Source organism: Azolla caroliniana, unplaced genomic scaffold, assembly GCF_043228905.1.
Source record: "Azolla caroliniana isolate FFs.n. ecotype wild unplaced genomic scaffold, voAzoCaro1.0.p SCAF_21, whole genome shotgun sequence".
In the NCBI taxonomy this organism is placed as follows: domain Eukaryota; kingdom Viridiplantae; phylum Streptophyta; class Polypodiopsida; order Salviniales; family Salviniaceae; genus Azolla; species Azolla caroliniana.
Window position 1 is genome coordinate 3,145,546 of NW_028230456.1, and position 12,808 is coordinate 3,158,353.

The 12,808-nt window shown below is 36.3% G+C and overlaps 2 protein-coding genes across 2 annotated transcripts; one reads left to right on the top strand and one right to left on the bottom strand.

The window, feature by feature from the left end:
- The first annotated feature begins 4,021 nt into the window (after nucleotides 1-4,021).
- On the top strand, nucleotides 4,022-8,923 carry LOC147850350 (pentatricopeptide repeat-containing protein At2g03880, mitochondrial-like). The gene is made up of 3 exons (XM_087336842.1): nucleotides 4,022-4,123; nucleotides 4,312-4,466; nucleotides 5,522-8,923. Exons 1-3 carry the CDS (start codon nucleotides 4,100-4,102, stop codon nucleotides 8,244-8,246), a joined length of 2,904 nt encoding a protein of 967 aa, XP_087192968.1. The 5' UTR covers nucleotides 4,022-4,099; the 3' UTR covers nucleotides 8,247-8,923.
- Nucleotides 8,924-9,452: 529 nt separating this feature from the next.
- On the bottom strand, nucleotides 9,453-11,028 carry LOC147850351 (chemocyanin-like). Its single transcript, XM_087336843.1, has 2 exons — nucleotides 10,661-11,028; nucleotides 9,453-9,993 (listed from the first exon to the last, which is right to left on the bottom strand). The coding sequence occupies exons 1-2, from the start codon at nucleotides 10,851-10,853 to the stop codon at nucleotides 9,614-9,616; spliced, it is 573 nt and encodes a 190-aa protein (XP_087192969.1). The 5' UTR covers nucleotides 10,854-11,028; the 3' UTR covers nucleotides 9,453-9,613.
- Nucleotides 11,029-12,808: the final 1,780 nt, after the last annotated feature.

Below are 12,808 nucleotides of genomic sequence, written 5' to 3' on the forward strand. Positions count from 1 at the left end.
GTACCCATATGCGGGTTTTGAGCGTCTTTTTAGCATGAATCTAGTTTTGATTCCTTCCAACCCGATTTTTAATTGTATGCCATTGAGATGCAACATGAATCACACTCCTTTTTAATACGTTATCATTTCTCTTTTACTCAAGAATTGTTGAGACTAGCTTTATGAGTACCCTTGAAGGTTTTTTTATATTCGTGTTATCTCTCTTAGTATAAGTGGATTTGGAAAGATTTATGGTGATTTTTTATGAGATATCACAAGTGGGGATATGACTATATACCTCTGTTAAGGTCGAAAATCTCGTACATTTTTAGTGTCATTTTTACTCTTCAAAACGATTCGTTGAAGTTTGAACATTAATTGATGCAAGATGCTCAATGCAATCCATAGCCTGTAGAAGTATATGTTCCCCAAATGAAGCATAGTCCAAGTAATGGTGAAAGCATGATAACAATTTGCGACTAAATATGTCATCAATTATAGTTGTAATTTGGCATCTTTGTATATTCACGAACTTATAACAATGGGACAAACACAAATACTAAACCTAGAGTAACGTGGTTTGGATATGTATAGATGTTTCATTGTCAAAGGATAAGTTTTCTTTTCCAAAATAATTACTACTTCCATTAGTTAAGTCAATGTACCTAGGATAATATACAAATCATATCTTACAAGCCAACTTGCATGGCTACAAAGAAACGAACATGTATAAATCAATCAACAAAAAACTCATAATCACCCCATCATCCGATGAGCACAATATTACTTGACTGCATACCCTCAACGTGAGCCTCATACAACCCTATTTCAGCATAGACATCCTCCAATCTCTTCACGTGGTAGCACCCACCTATATGTTTGGTACCCTCGGAGGGAACATCCACTGTGGTGGCTGATAAATCCACTTAGCATTGCCATCCACCATCAGCGGCATCGGAGAACCTCTCCATTTTAGAAGGAAACTGTCTCTACCTTCTTCACTCACGTCCGAGGGCCTCTAAAGGCTTTCAAACTCTCATTTGTAATGTAGAAATAAGATTAAACCAGATCATCGTTAAACTCTCAGCTGGTGGGGTTCGCTTACCTGTGAAATACTCCTTGCACCTAGATACCCACACTTGCCAAACTGTAAGGCCAGCCACTAATAACCAAATGTCCACGTATTGTTCTTGTATGTAGAATGAACCTCCTTGTGTTGAAGGTTTACTCTCCTTTCATAGTTATTTTTGTTAACTATCTACCTTCTTTGAACTTATGAATACCTTAATTTATCCTCAAATGAAATAAATGAGTACTTACTTCCTCACATCTAAATAAAGGAAGTTCTAGTTTGAAAACTTCTCTTAATATATGTTATGGTTATATTAAAACTATGAATTTGACCACCATCTCAAGATCTCTCCTATCACACATTCAATATGCCAACATATCCGATGAATTCCAATGTTTTTTGACAAAACCATGCATATCAATGTCCCTTGTCAAACCCACGTACCACCACCATCAAAGCCAAGGCGGAGAGATTCATACAATGGCTTAAGCATGGATAGTTATCCAACTAAAGTTAACTACAAGATCAATAACTCATACCCACAACCAAAATACTTGTGGTTACCCTCACACACATGTTCAATGGGCCTTGTTCACTTTCCAACACAATGGTCATAGACACCATGGTGTTGAGTCATAAGTCATACTAAGAAAAATGTTACGGAGTGTTGTTTGAAACATAATTCAACACTTACTTTCTAGTGCATCTTACCTAGCATTGAACACTTATTACACTGTGTTGATTGGGGAAGAGAGAGTGTGTGAGAGAGAAACCCTAACCCGAGATGATAAAGTGACCAAGAAGCTCAAAAGTATTTTTTATAGTCTTTAGTCATTAATTGTGTCCTTCCATACTATAATGGTTATAGGCCTTTGTTTCTCTTTCTTTTTTACCACGGTGTTGAATAACCATAAATCGGTGCAAGGTTCTTTGAAGTGTGAGTTTTTGGGTTGTTCTAGCATGGCGAGATTTGCTTACTTGAATGACTCAATCCTTGGCCACTTGCGTCATGTAGAAACACTCATTCATACTTGTAGATAGATATTGGAGCCCACTCCTTTGATTTTTCCTGTTGGTAGGATGATGTCAAGTTATCAACAAATTGACATTGATATTTGGAAGATCACAACCTTCATTCTCCCTAGGTTTATTGTGAGCCCATTCTTTTTCCACAAAATCTATCAAGGGCATTGAGATGACATCATAGAAATAAATGAGCCTCAAAGATTATGCTAGGTCATTCAAAATAAGAAGAATGTGGACAAGTGTGCACAAGATTTTGTTTCCCTTTGTTGCCTCCATGTGTGATGTAGTTCATGACCTCATTGACGTAGAGTTTGCCGAGGATAAGGTAGAGCGAGCACCCTTGCTTCACATAAATGGTGATTAAGATGACCTCCTATAGACCCCATAGACACCTAAATTGTCTCATCATGTAATGCATGTATCATCCAAATCATGTCAAAGGAAGTTTTTAATGCACAAAGCCCTTTTAGGAGACATTCCCTTCGTATAATACCAAATGCTTTGGGCAAAATGAAAAAACATCCTTACAATCATTTCTTTTGTACCGTTGCTTGGTCCACCAACTTACAATCCTACTTGAGCAGGGATGTGCATCTTGTCAACCTTGATGTGATTGTTGTGTTTCACTTAATGCATCACTTCATAGAGTTTGGTGAGCATGTGGACAATCATGACAAATTGTTAGTTTGTTGTTTCGACGAGCTTTGCAGCTAACGTATGGAGGGATGTACTTTGTGTCGATGTGCATGGTCCATGTTGTGTTGTTAAGGCCCTATACCAATGGCTTATTGAATAAGCGTGTTTATCATATATATGAGAAGTTCACCTTTGTCCATGTTAAAGGCTTCATATAACCTTATCAACCTTGTACGAGGTAAAGAATGTGGTGATCATGGGGGAAGAACCTAATAGTTGCTGGTACAACTGATTGGTGAGGGACGTTATACAAGCTTTGTTGCAGAAGAATGCAATAGTTATGGCTCCTCGATTGGGGTCAAGGATCTCAAAGGCTGATTCTTTTCTCATGGGTGTAAGAGAGAACAAAATAAATTTTTACTGTCCACAAGGAGACTAATTTTGACGAATGTGACCAAATCAACACACCATCTTGCTTATGCCTTGGGTTTATTACTTTATAGTGAAAAATCTCTATATATAGATATAAATAGAGAGATAGACATATAGATATAGATAGCAATGGGCACGGTTCGGTTTCAATGCCTTGAAACCGAACCGTTTATATAAAACAAAAACCAAACCAAACCGTTTAGGGAAAAGTTGAAACCAAACCGAACCATTTAATAAAAAATTTAAACCAAACCGTTCAAGAAAAAGTTGAAACCAAACCAAACCATTTAATAAAAAATTTACGCCTAACCATTTAAATCAAACTAATTAAACATCCAAATAAACAAAAATACATTAAATTATATAAGTATTTAAGTTAAATTTATTAAATTAATAAAAGAAACTTTAATTGAACCATTAAATTAAATAAACATTTAAGTTAAATTAATTAAATCAATAAAAAATCATTAAGATAAAAAAAAGTTAAACAAAAACTATAAACCTTTAAACCAAACCTATAAACCCGAGTTTTAGAACCGAACCGAACCGTTTATCGAAAATCTAAACCAATCCAAACCATTAAAATGTTTTGGAACCAATAAATCGTTAAACCACGGCTTAACGGTTCGGTTCGGTTCGAGCCAAAACCATGCCCATTGCTAGATGATATAGATAGATAGATCGATAGATAAATAGAAGGGCATTTTTGGGAATTTCCCAAAAGTTGGTTTAAGCCAAGCAAGGACTTCCTTCTCCATGCTTTTGCTTTTTTGCTTTTTGCGTTTTGCTTTCTCTGCTTTCTCTGCTTTTAAGCTTTTTTGGCGTAGGGTGTATGTGTGGATAGCCTTTGGCTGCGATTTACGAGTCCCACTCCCCCATCCCTTCCCTCCATCTGATTCCTGCCTGATATGGCAACTTGATCGAAGAACGAAGAACGAAGAAATCGCCATCGCCATGGCTGAAGTTCTCGTTCCTGAGGTGCGCCAAAATATCTCGTCTCCTCCCCCCCCCCCCCCCCCCCCCCTTCTTCAGAAACTCTTGTCGAATTTCTTCCTGTCTCTCTCTCTCCGTGATTCTCTGAATGCCGTTTCCCTTCTTTGATTGTATTGTTTTTCTTCGCTCTATGAACACCAGTATCGCTATTATTAATTGTGTGATCGAAACAGGTTGTATCTGCAAACTGTGTCAAGGCTGTCGTTGTTGCTCATGAAGATCAGAAGACCAATCAAGTTGCCTCGCTCAAACAGAGAACACTCTCAGAATTCGACCTTCCATTGCAAATCGAAACCCGTTTTGCAATCACTGAGACCAAGTCTTTCAGGTTAACCTCTCTCTTTTCTTTTCTTTCTAGTTCCACTGTGTATAATATATCTAAAACGTAAGGTCGTGAAAAGATAATGTACATTGGCCTAAGCAAGCAAATATAAATGGAAATGTAGTTTCTCACAGGAAGTTTTTTTCTTTGCCTAATCAAGCAAAATATAAGGCAGAGAGTATATCGAAAATGAGGAAGCTTTTCTCCCTACCATATATCAGTATAAGAAAGCTTTTATTAACCCAATCAATCGTATTTCAAGATGCATTTTTGTACGATAATGTAGAATATATCTGAAATGTAGCTTCTCAAGAGCAGATTTTTGCCTAATAAAACGAAAAAAAATGTAGAGTATTTCTAAAAGAACAAAAGGTTTCTTCGGAATCAAGCAACAGATAATGTAGAATATATCTAGAAATGGATGCCTTTTTGCAAATCAAGCAGAATATATCTAGCATTTAGCTTCTCAAAAGATTTTTTCTGCCTAATCCAGCAAAACAAATGGTAGATTTTATCTAAAAGAAGAATCCTTTTGTCTAACCCAGTAAAACATGATGAGATTATATCTAGACAATGAAGCTTTTGCCCGTTCAGTCATGTGGCTGTGGATTCTTCAGTAATCTTTCTAAGCTTTCCGTATCAATCACATTTCAAAAACGGAATCCATTTTAGCTAATCAAGTACCATTGTCCAGAATATATCCAAAATATAACTTCTTCAAAAAAGCTTGTTGCTTAAACAAGCACCATGACCAGCATTTTTACCATCTTTCTTTGCCTAACCAAGGATCATGTACAGTGCATATCTGTTTGAAATAATGTAGAGTATTATCTTAAATATAGCCTCTGAAGGAATCCTTTTGCCTATATTTACATGGGACATATTTCAGGGATGGGATCAAAATAGCGATATAATGAGAAGAGGATTGATGAATGGAATGGAGTAAGGGATTGGAAACAATGTAAAGCTAGAAATTCGCTGCTGTGTGTGACTATTGTGGAAAGATGAACTATTCAACTCACTTATAAAGAATCTCCATTTTTCTTGTTGTGCTTTTACAGAACTATGCAATTTGTTCCAGGTGAGAGTCTTCTGGATGGAAAACCTAGCATCGAACATCAGGCGGAAGAATACAGCATTTCATCCTTTAACACACGCCAACTTTATCATCTTTTGAAAAAGTGCATCCATGAGAAAGATCTGAAATTAGGAAGAAAGCTCTATTCTCAGGTCGTACAGAGCGGATTAGAATCAGACTCATTCTTAGGATGCCACCTGATCCGAATGTTCACTGCCTTTGAGGATCTGGGAAAAGCAAATGAAGTATTTTGTAAGATACTGGAACCAAGCATCTTTGTATGGGGTGCCATTCTAATGGCAAATGTAAATCTTGGACGCAGTGACATTGCAGTGGATTTATACTTTTATATGAGGAAATCAGCTTTAGAACCTGATGGACATGTCTATGTTGCTGCGCTTCAAGCATGTGCATCCTTGCCTTCCTTTATTCAAGCTATGGAAGTGCATGATCATATCATTGAATCTGGTCTAGAATGTAATGTATATGTGGGAAATGCCCTCATTGACATGTATTCTAAATGTGGAAAACACGAAGATGCACATTTTGTATTTAATAGATTGCCAAACCAAGATGCAGTGAGCTGGAATTCTCTAATTACAGGGTATGGTCAATATGGGCACACGTTCAAGGTTATGGAACTCTTTACTGGAATGTTGAAGGAAGGTTTCCGGCCAACTAATGTGTCATTTATGTGCTGTCTTAATGCTTGTTCAAGCAGTATGAGAGTAGAGCAGGGAAGGGAAATACATTTTTACTTCATCACCTATGGTTTTGATGCAGAGGTAGAGGTAGGCGTTGCTCTGATTGAGATGTATGTCAAATGTGGGAGCCTTGTTGATGCAAGAATGATTTTTGATAGCCTAGATTATGACATTAGAGCATGTGAGTCCATCACTATGGCATATTTTCAACATGAGCATGATGAAGAGGTGCTAAAAATTTTCCATGGTCTGAGGCAGAAAGGTATTTTTCCTAATGTGAAGACATTCATTTGTATCCTCAGGGCCTGTGCATCGATGTCTGACGTAGAACAAGGATGGCAGGTCCATTCAGAGATAGTAGCAAGTGGTTTTGAGCATGACATGTTTGTGGGGAATACGCTAGTTGACTTGTATGGCAAATGTGGAAGCCTTTGTGATGCTGAAGTAGTTTTTGAAAGATTACAAAATCGTGATGTGGTGTCATGGAGTGCTCTAATCTCAGGTTTCTCTCTACATGAACATCGTACAGAGGCCATTGCAATTTTGCGTAAGATGCATGCAGAAGGGCTGAAGCCCAACGAGATCACATTTGCCTCTGTCTTGAAAGCATGTTGTGTTGTCGCTTGCTTGGAAGATGGCAGATGGATTCACAGTCTCATTATAGACAGTGGGCTTGGGAGTGATGTATTCGTAGGAAGTGGCCTGATTGATATGTATGCCAAATGCGGGAATCTTGAGGATGCGTGTGTGGTTATGGAGTCGTTGCCTGAACAAGATTTGGTGACATGGAATGCATTAATTTCTAGTTATGCTCACCATGGCTATGGTTTAGAGGCTCTGCAATGCTTCCAGAAGATGCAAGAAAATGGAAAAGAGCCAAGTTTGGGTATACTTGTCAGTGTCCTGAAAGCATGTTCAACTGTGGCAGCCTTGGAGCAGGGCAAACAAGTACACAAACAAGTTGTGCATAAAGGACTTGAAGCAGACACCTTCATTGGCACAGCTTTGATTGACATGTATGCCAAGTGTGGGTCTATTGAAGATGCATCCACTGTTTTTAGAGCCTTGCCAAACCCAGACATTGTTACATGGAGTACAATCATAACATGTTTTGCACAAAATAATGACTACAAATCAGCGTTAAAGTTCTTTGATGATATGCAAATAGCTGGCTTTCAACCTAATGAAGTGACTTTTACATGTCTTCTCTCTGCATGCAGCCATTCTGGTAGGCTAAAGGAAGGGTGTGAGCATTTCAAGTCCATGAAAGAGAAGTACAATATAGCACCAACACTGGAACATCATTATGTTCTGATGGAGATTTTTGGGCATGAAGCCCTCTTTGATGAAGCAGAAGACTTGATTGAGTGTGTTCCATTCTGTTCTAACATTGTTGGGTGGATGTCGTTGCTTACTTTGTGTGGGCAACATGGTAACGTAAATCTTGGTAGAAGATGTTTTGACCGTGCTATTGGAATCAAGCCTGGATATTCTTCTGGGTATGCACTCATGTGGAATTTATATAACCAAGCTGGAATGTGTGATGAGGCAAGAAGGATTGATGACCTAAGGATTATTGCCAATGCATGGAAAAAGCCAGCAAAGGCTTTCATAGAGGTTGACAATCAAGTGCATAGCTTTATTGTGGCAGATAAGTCCCACCCACAGAGTGATCGGATATATACAAAACTTAAAGATTTAACCAAGAAGATTAAAAGTGAAGGATACAGTCCTTCCCTTGGTGCTGTGCCTGACTGGAGCTCTGATAGGGACAAAGAAGTTTCCCTTTGCAGGCATTCTGAAAAATTAGCTATTGCATTTGGACTAATCTCTACTGCGAAAGGTGCTACCATCCGATTGTCGAAGAATCTTCGTGTATGTGCAGATTGTCATTCTGCTGCTAAAGTAATCTCAAAGGTTGAAATGAGAGAGATCATTATCACAGATGCTTATCAGATTCATCGCTTCAAGGATGGAACGTGCTCATGTCAAAATTTTGGGTAAGAGGATCCAGAAATTATGTAGAGATGCGAAACTGGGTTATTATGATACGGCTCAACATTTTTCACCAAACTGTTGTATTTTATGTACAGTCAAAGACAGTATTGAGTGTCAACTTGATTATTGATGGATCACCCAGTATCAAGAGCTTGTTTGATACTACTACCAAAGAGAAGGCCTGAATTATTTCACCTAAAATGTATAAAGGGCAGAGAAAAATGGTGGTTTTAATGGGTGGGATCTTGTGATGTATCTCATATTACAAATGGAAGGTTTGGATCATGCTTGCTAACTGTTAATTCACTAGCTGATTAAACCAACAAACATGTTTACCTGTACTTATAAACTATTTCATCCCTTGTAACATTATTGGCGTAAATTATTTTTGCAAGTAGACACATCACTCAGAGGATTGTACTCCGTGGAATAGAAATCTTGAAAATCAATCGAGATTTGGATCCTAAAACTTGAATCTCAGGTTGCAGAAATGTAAGCTTTAACATGTAGTAACTTACAGTTGAGTGGAAAGTGTTTTGAGGAATGTTATACATGAGAGAATACATGGGATAACATTAAGGCAGCCATGAAATTTCTTCAACTGAAAGAATTGATCCTTTTGCATGTTCTGAAAAATTCCAAAAACATGATAAGGTAACATTGTAATAATACTATTTCATTTTTGTGAACCACAAATAACTGCACTAGCTCTACATGATATAGTAAGATTGTAATAATACTATTTCATTTTTGTGATCCACAAATAACTGCTCTAGTCAATGAAGAATTTCTAGGCTTAAGAGAACTTGATTTTATATTAATGTAAAGTCGGATCCAAAATAAACCTTCATGTTATTGACATAAATTTTAGGCTAGAATACAAACATATTTTTAATGTGGAATTCAACGCTTCGAGGAAAGCCTCCCATTGTGTATTTTCTTTTTCAAGCATTCCACATATTATTTTGGATGGGGTAGTTGGGCCATGTATAAATAATGCCAACAAGGCAAGTTCTATAATGAACTTTCATGTGAAGTGTAATATTTATTGTTATGATTCCAAACATTGATAAACTTTTGCTACCTTTTGTCATGCCCCACTCAAGGATATCATATTACGTTTTTCCATCACGTAGTATTTCACTTATAGATTAGCTTCCCATAAGAAAACAATATTTGGATTACCCACTATTTACTCTCATACTATAAATGTTTATTTGTGAAGAAGGCATCATATTTTCTTATTGAAACAAGAACAAAATGGCATAACATATACATGATTGAGGACCAAGAAACCATATTGTATGCATTGTTTGGTGAGGATCATTGGAATATCACTTGTTTAAGATGTATTAAATATTAATATAGTGATCTTAGGTGAAGGAGATGAAGGAGAAGGCAAGCAAAAGAATGGCAACCAAACTAAATGTGGGCAATTGTAAGGAGGCAGACGAGTTTGGTGTTGAAGATGACGGGGAAATTGTTCCAATAAAAGAAGATGAGTTGGAGGACGGTACTGTAGTAGAAGAAGAGGAATCAAAGGAAGTTGATGGAGCAATAGCTGTCACTAACAACTTCATGCCATTCGAACAATGGTTAGGAACCGAGCAAATGTAGTAGGTTGTCCCAATTTGAGTCAATGTTATGTTTGTTGGACCCATGCTATATGTATTGTCACTACTTGCTAAAGTGCATGATTCATACTCTGATTGGGTCACTTGTACAACATCATGGGTACTCCCATAATTAAAAACTACAAAAGAAACTGGATGATTAGATAATAGAACAGCTATTCTACAATCAATTTGAAAATGTACTATGCATTCATAGAATATTTTCAATGTTTGCATGGCCTTTCAATCATATGTTTATATACATATCTTGAGTGTATGCCATTACAAACATAAATCTTAACAAATATTTTTGTTCATGGGATCAATGTCATTATTTTTAAAAGACAACAACGAATGTTGAATAGGGCATACACTACATCGTGCTTTGTAACCTTAGCATTGTGGTTGAAGTTATGTGTAATGCCTTCTATGTGTTGTGCTCATAAAAAAACCCTCCTTTTGTTTTTACTCAAGGATCGTGCACCAAGTATAAAAATAGTTTTACAAATTCACTTTCCATAACCCATGGCTGTTTCAAATTTGATAACATTGCTTGACAAATGCTATTATTATTAGAAGGCCACACCAATAACAAGGTTGGATCATAAACTACATATTATGTATATGTATAACAGTATATGTATATCTATACTATCCCTATGTTTGGCTATTCAATTTCTTATACTTACTCGTACATGCACACACACAATCTACATTGTCATTATCTTGATCTACTTGGAAGTTCATGAGAGTTTAAATGGATGTCAATGATGGTGGAGAGAAAGGGATATGTAGATATAAACTCACTGAGATTATCGCCCACATAGAAAGTTTTGGCAGCCACCCAAGTATCGTAATCAACACCCAAATTCCATCCATTAGTAGTGTCTCCCACGATGTGATCATTGGCAATAGGCATCTCCATGAGTACAGATATCAACACCATTTGCACCAAGCATATGATAGCAATCCATGATGTGTAGTGTCTCGTTGGTTTCATTGCAATTCTTGTGAATGGATAAGTTTAATTTAATTCAATAGTTTGCATCCTTCATATGATCAATCTATTATTACTCCTATTACCTTCTTTAGTGCCCAATCCTTCCTCTCTAGCACCTACTATAGGTTTTGAGGCTTTCAAATTCTCTCTCCCATCTCACCTCCCCTCCACACCCTTTTTATTTGTATCTCGACGCTCAAGTCCTTTCTACCAACCTTCCCCTAACAAGTTTTAAACAATGTTTTCAACCATCCCCTCTTACAATCCAAATTACTATAATTTAGAATATAGAATTTATCTTAGCTCCATATCATATTTTTTGTTTATGAATCAAAAAATGAAGAAAAAACAACAAACTCTAGGGATTTGATATCAAAATGACATATATTATTCAAATTGTTTTTCGCCATTAATAATACGTTTTATCAACAAGCAAAATTTGAAATTTATATACGTCATTTTTGTGAATGGGAGCACCTTTTCTTTGAGCACACTAGCTCACTTCTACCAACAAGGTCAGAAGTTGTTAGAATAATGTTAAAGCACTGAAACGGTATCAATAGTAACGTGTTTGTGTAGATTGTTACCTTCTCCCACCCACACTTTTTCATGCTTTTCACTTCATTTAGCTTCCCCATGCACATTTAAAAAGCCTTTTGGCTCCACGATAATGGTGTCTTTCCTCATGTGTCTAATATACATTTATTCTTCTACTTATGGTCTGACTATTCGAAAAGGAAATACTATCCTCTCCTTGTTAAGGATGCATTTGATATTGTTCACACATTTTTATGTACACCAACTTAGATCATTATAAAATTATTCATAGACCACAAATTGTACTCAAACATTCACATCAACATGCTTCATAAGATATGCCAGATATAATGCTTTGGGGATGAACATCCTCGTACATTTCTGAAAGAAAAAATAAACATCGTTGCTAAGATAATCCTAAACATGAAAGTCACATGTGAGAACTTGAGATCTATCAATTTGGCATGATAATATCAGATTATGGGTGGTAATGAACTGTTTATATAATCTTTTATATTTTTTATGGTCTCGTATTTGTGTGTAAGTGAGCTTACAGGAGTTATCCCATGGTAGGTTATTGTAAAAGTACTTTTTCAAAGGAAATGGCTAACGTATAAGATACTCTTGTCTTTAAGAAAAATTAACAGGATTTTACATGTGTCATACCAAACATCATGCTTTCTTGAAAAGTAAATATTTCTAAATTATGAGTAAAACTCCTAATGGTTGTTTCCACTGATGGCTCCCAATATTGTACATGGGTTGTAATTATGTATGTATAGCTGACACAAACGTGCATTAGTATAGTCATGTTACCTGGATAATGTTGTTAGAAAAGAGTTAGTTGGGTAGAGTCGGGGTAAAATAGGGTTTATTTCAATTTTGCTTGAGTTAAGGATCGGTTGAGTTTTTTTGCTGTTTTTGTTTGATAGGTTTGGAGTTGTTTCTCCAAGTTGTATATGTTGATCCCATTGTGGATTTGGACAAACTTTGTTGTATTCTATTTGCTAACTAATGTGAAGTAGTGGTTTTTGGAAGAAAAAAAAAAGAGAGAGTAAAACTCCTAATGATATTGTCACCTTCAAAAACTCATACTTATAATTATTTTCCATTACCTACATTGTATTAGAGTCAAGAAAATATTATTCTAACTAGAGCGCAAGTTACAACCTTTATGAAGTTGATTAGAGATTAGCCACATCCGCAAGTTATCGACATTCTGATGATACTTTCAATTGCCTACATCGGAATTATTTGTTGTGTCACCCACTGCGTTCCATACATCATGTTCTTCATAAATTATTATCATATCAATATGTTTGAAGTTTTATTTGTATTATTAGTACATATACATTTAGTGCATTGTTTAATTTTTAGTCATAGTAAAGTATCCAAAGTATTTTTTATGACAAATGTCA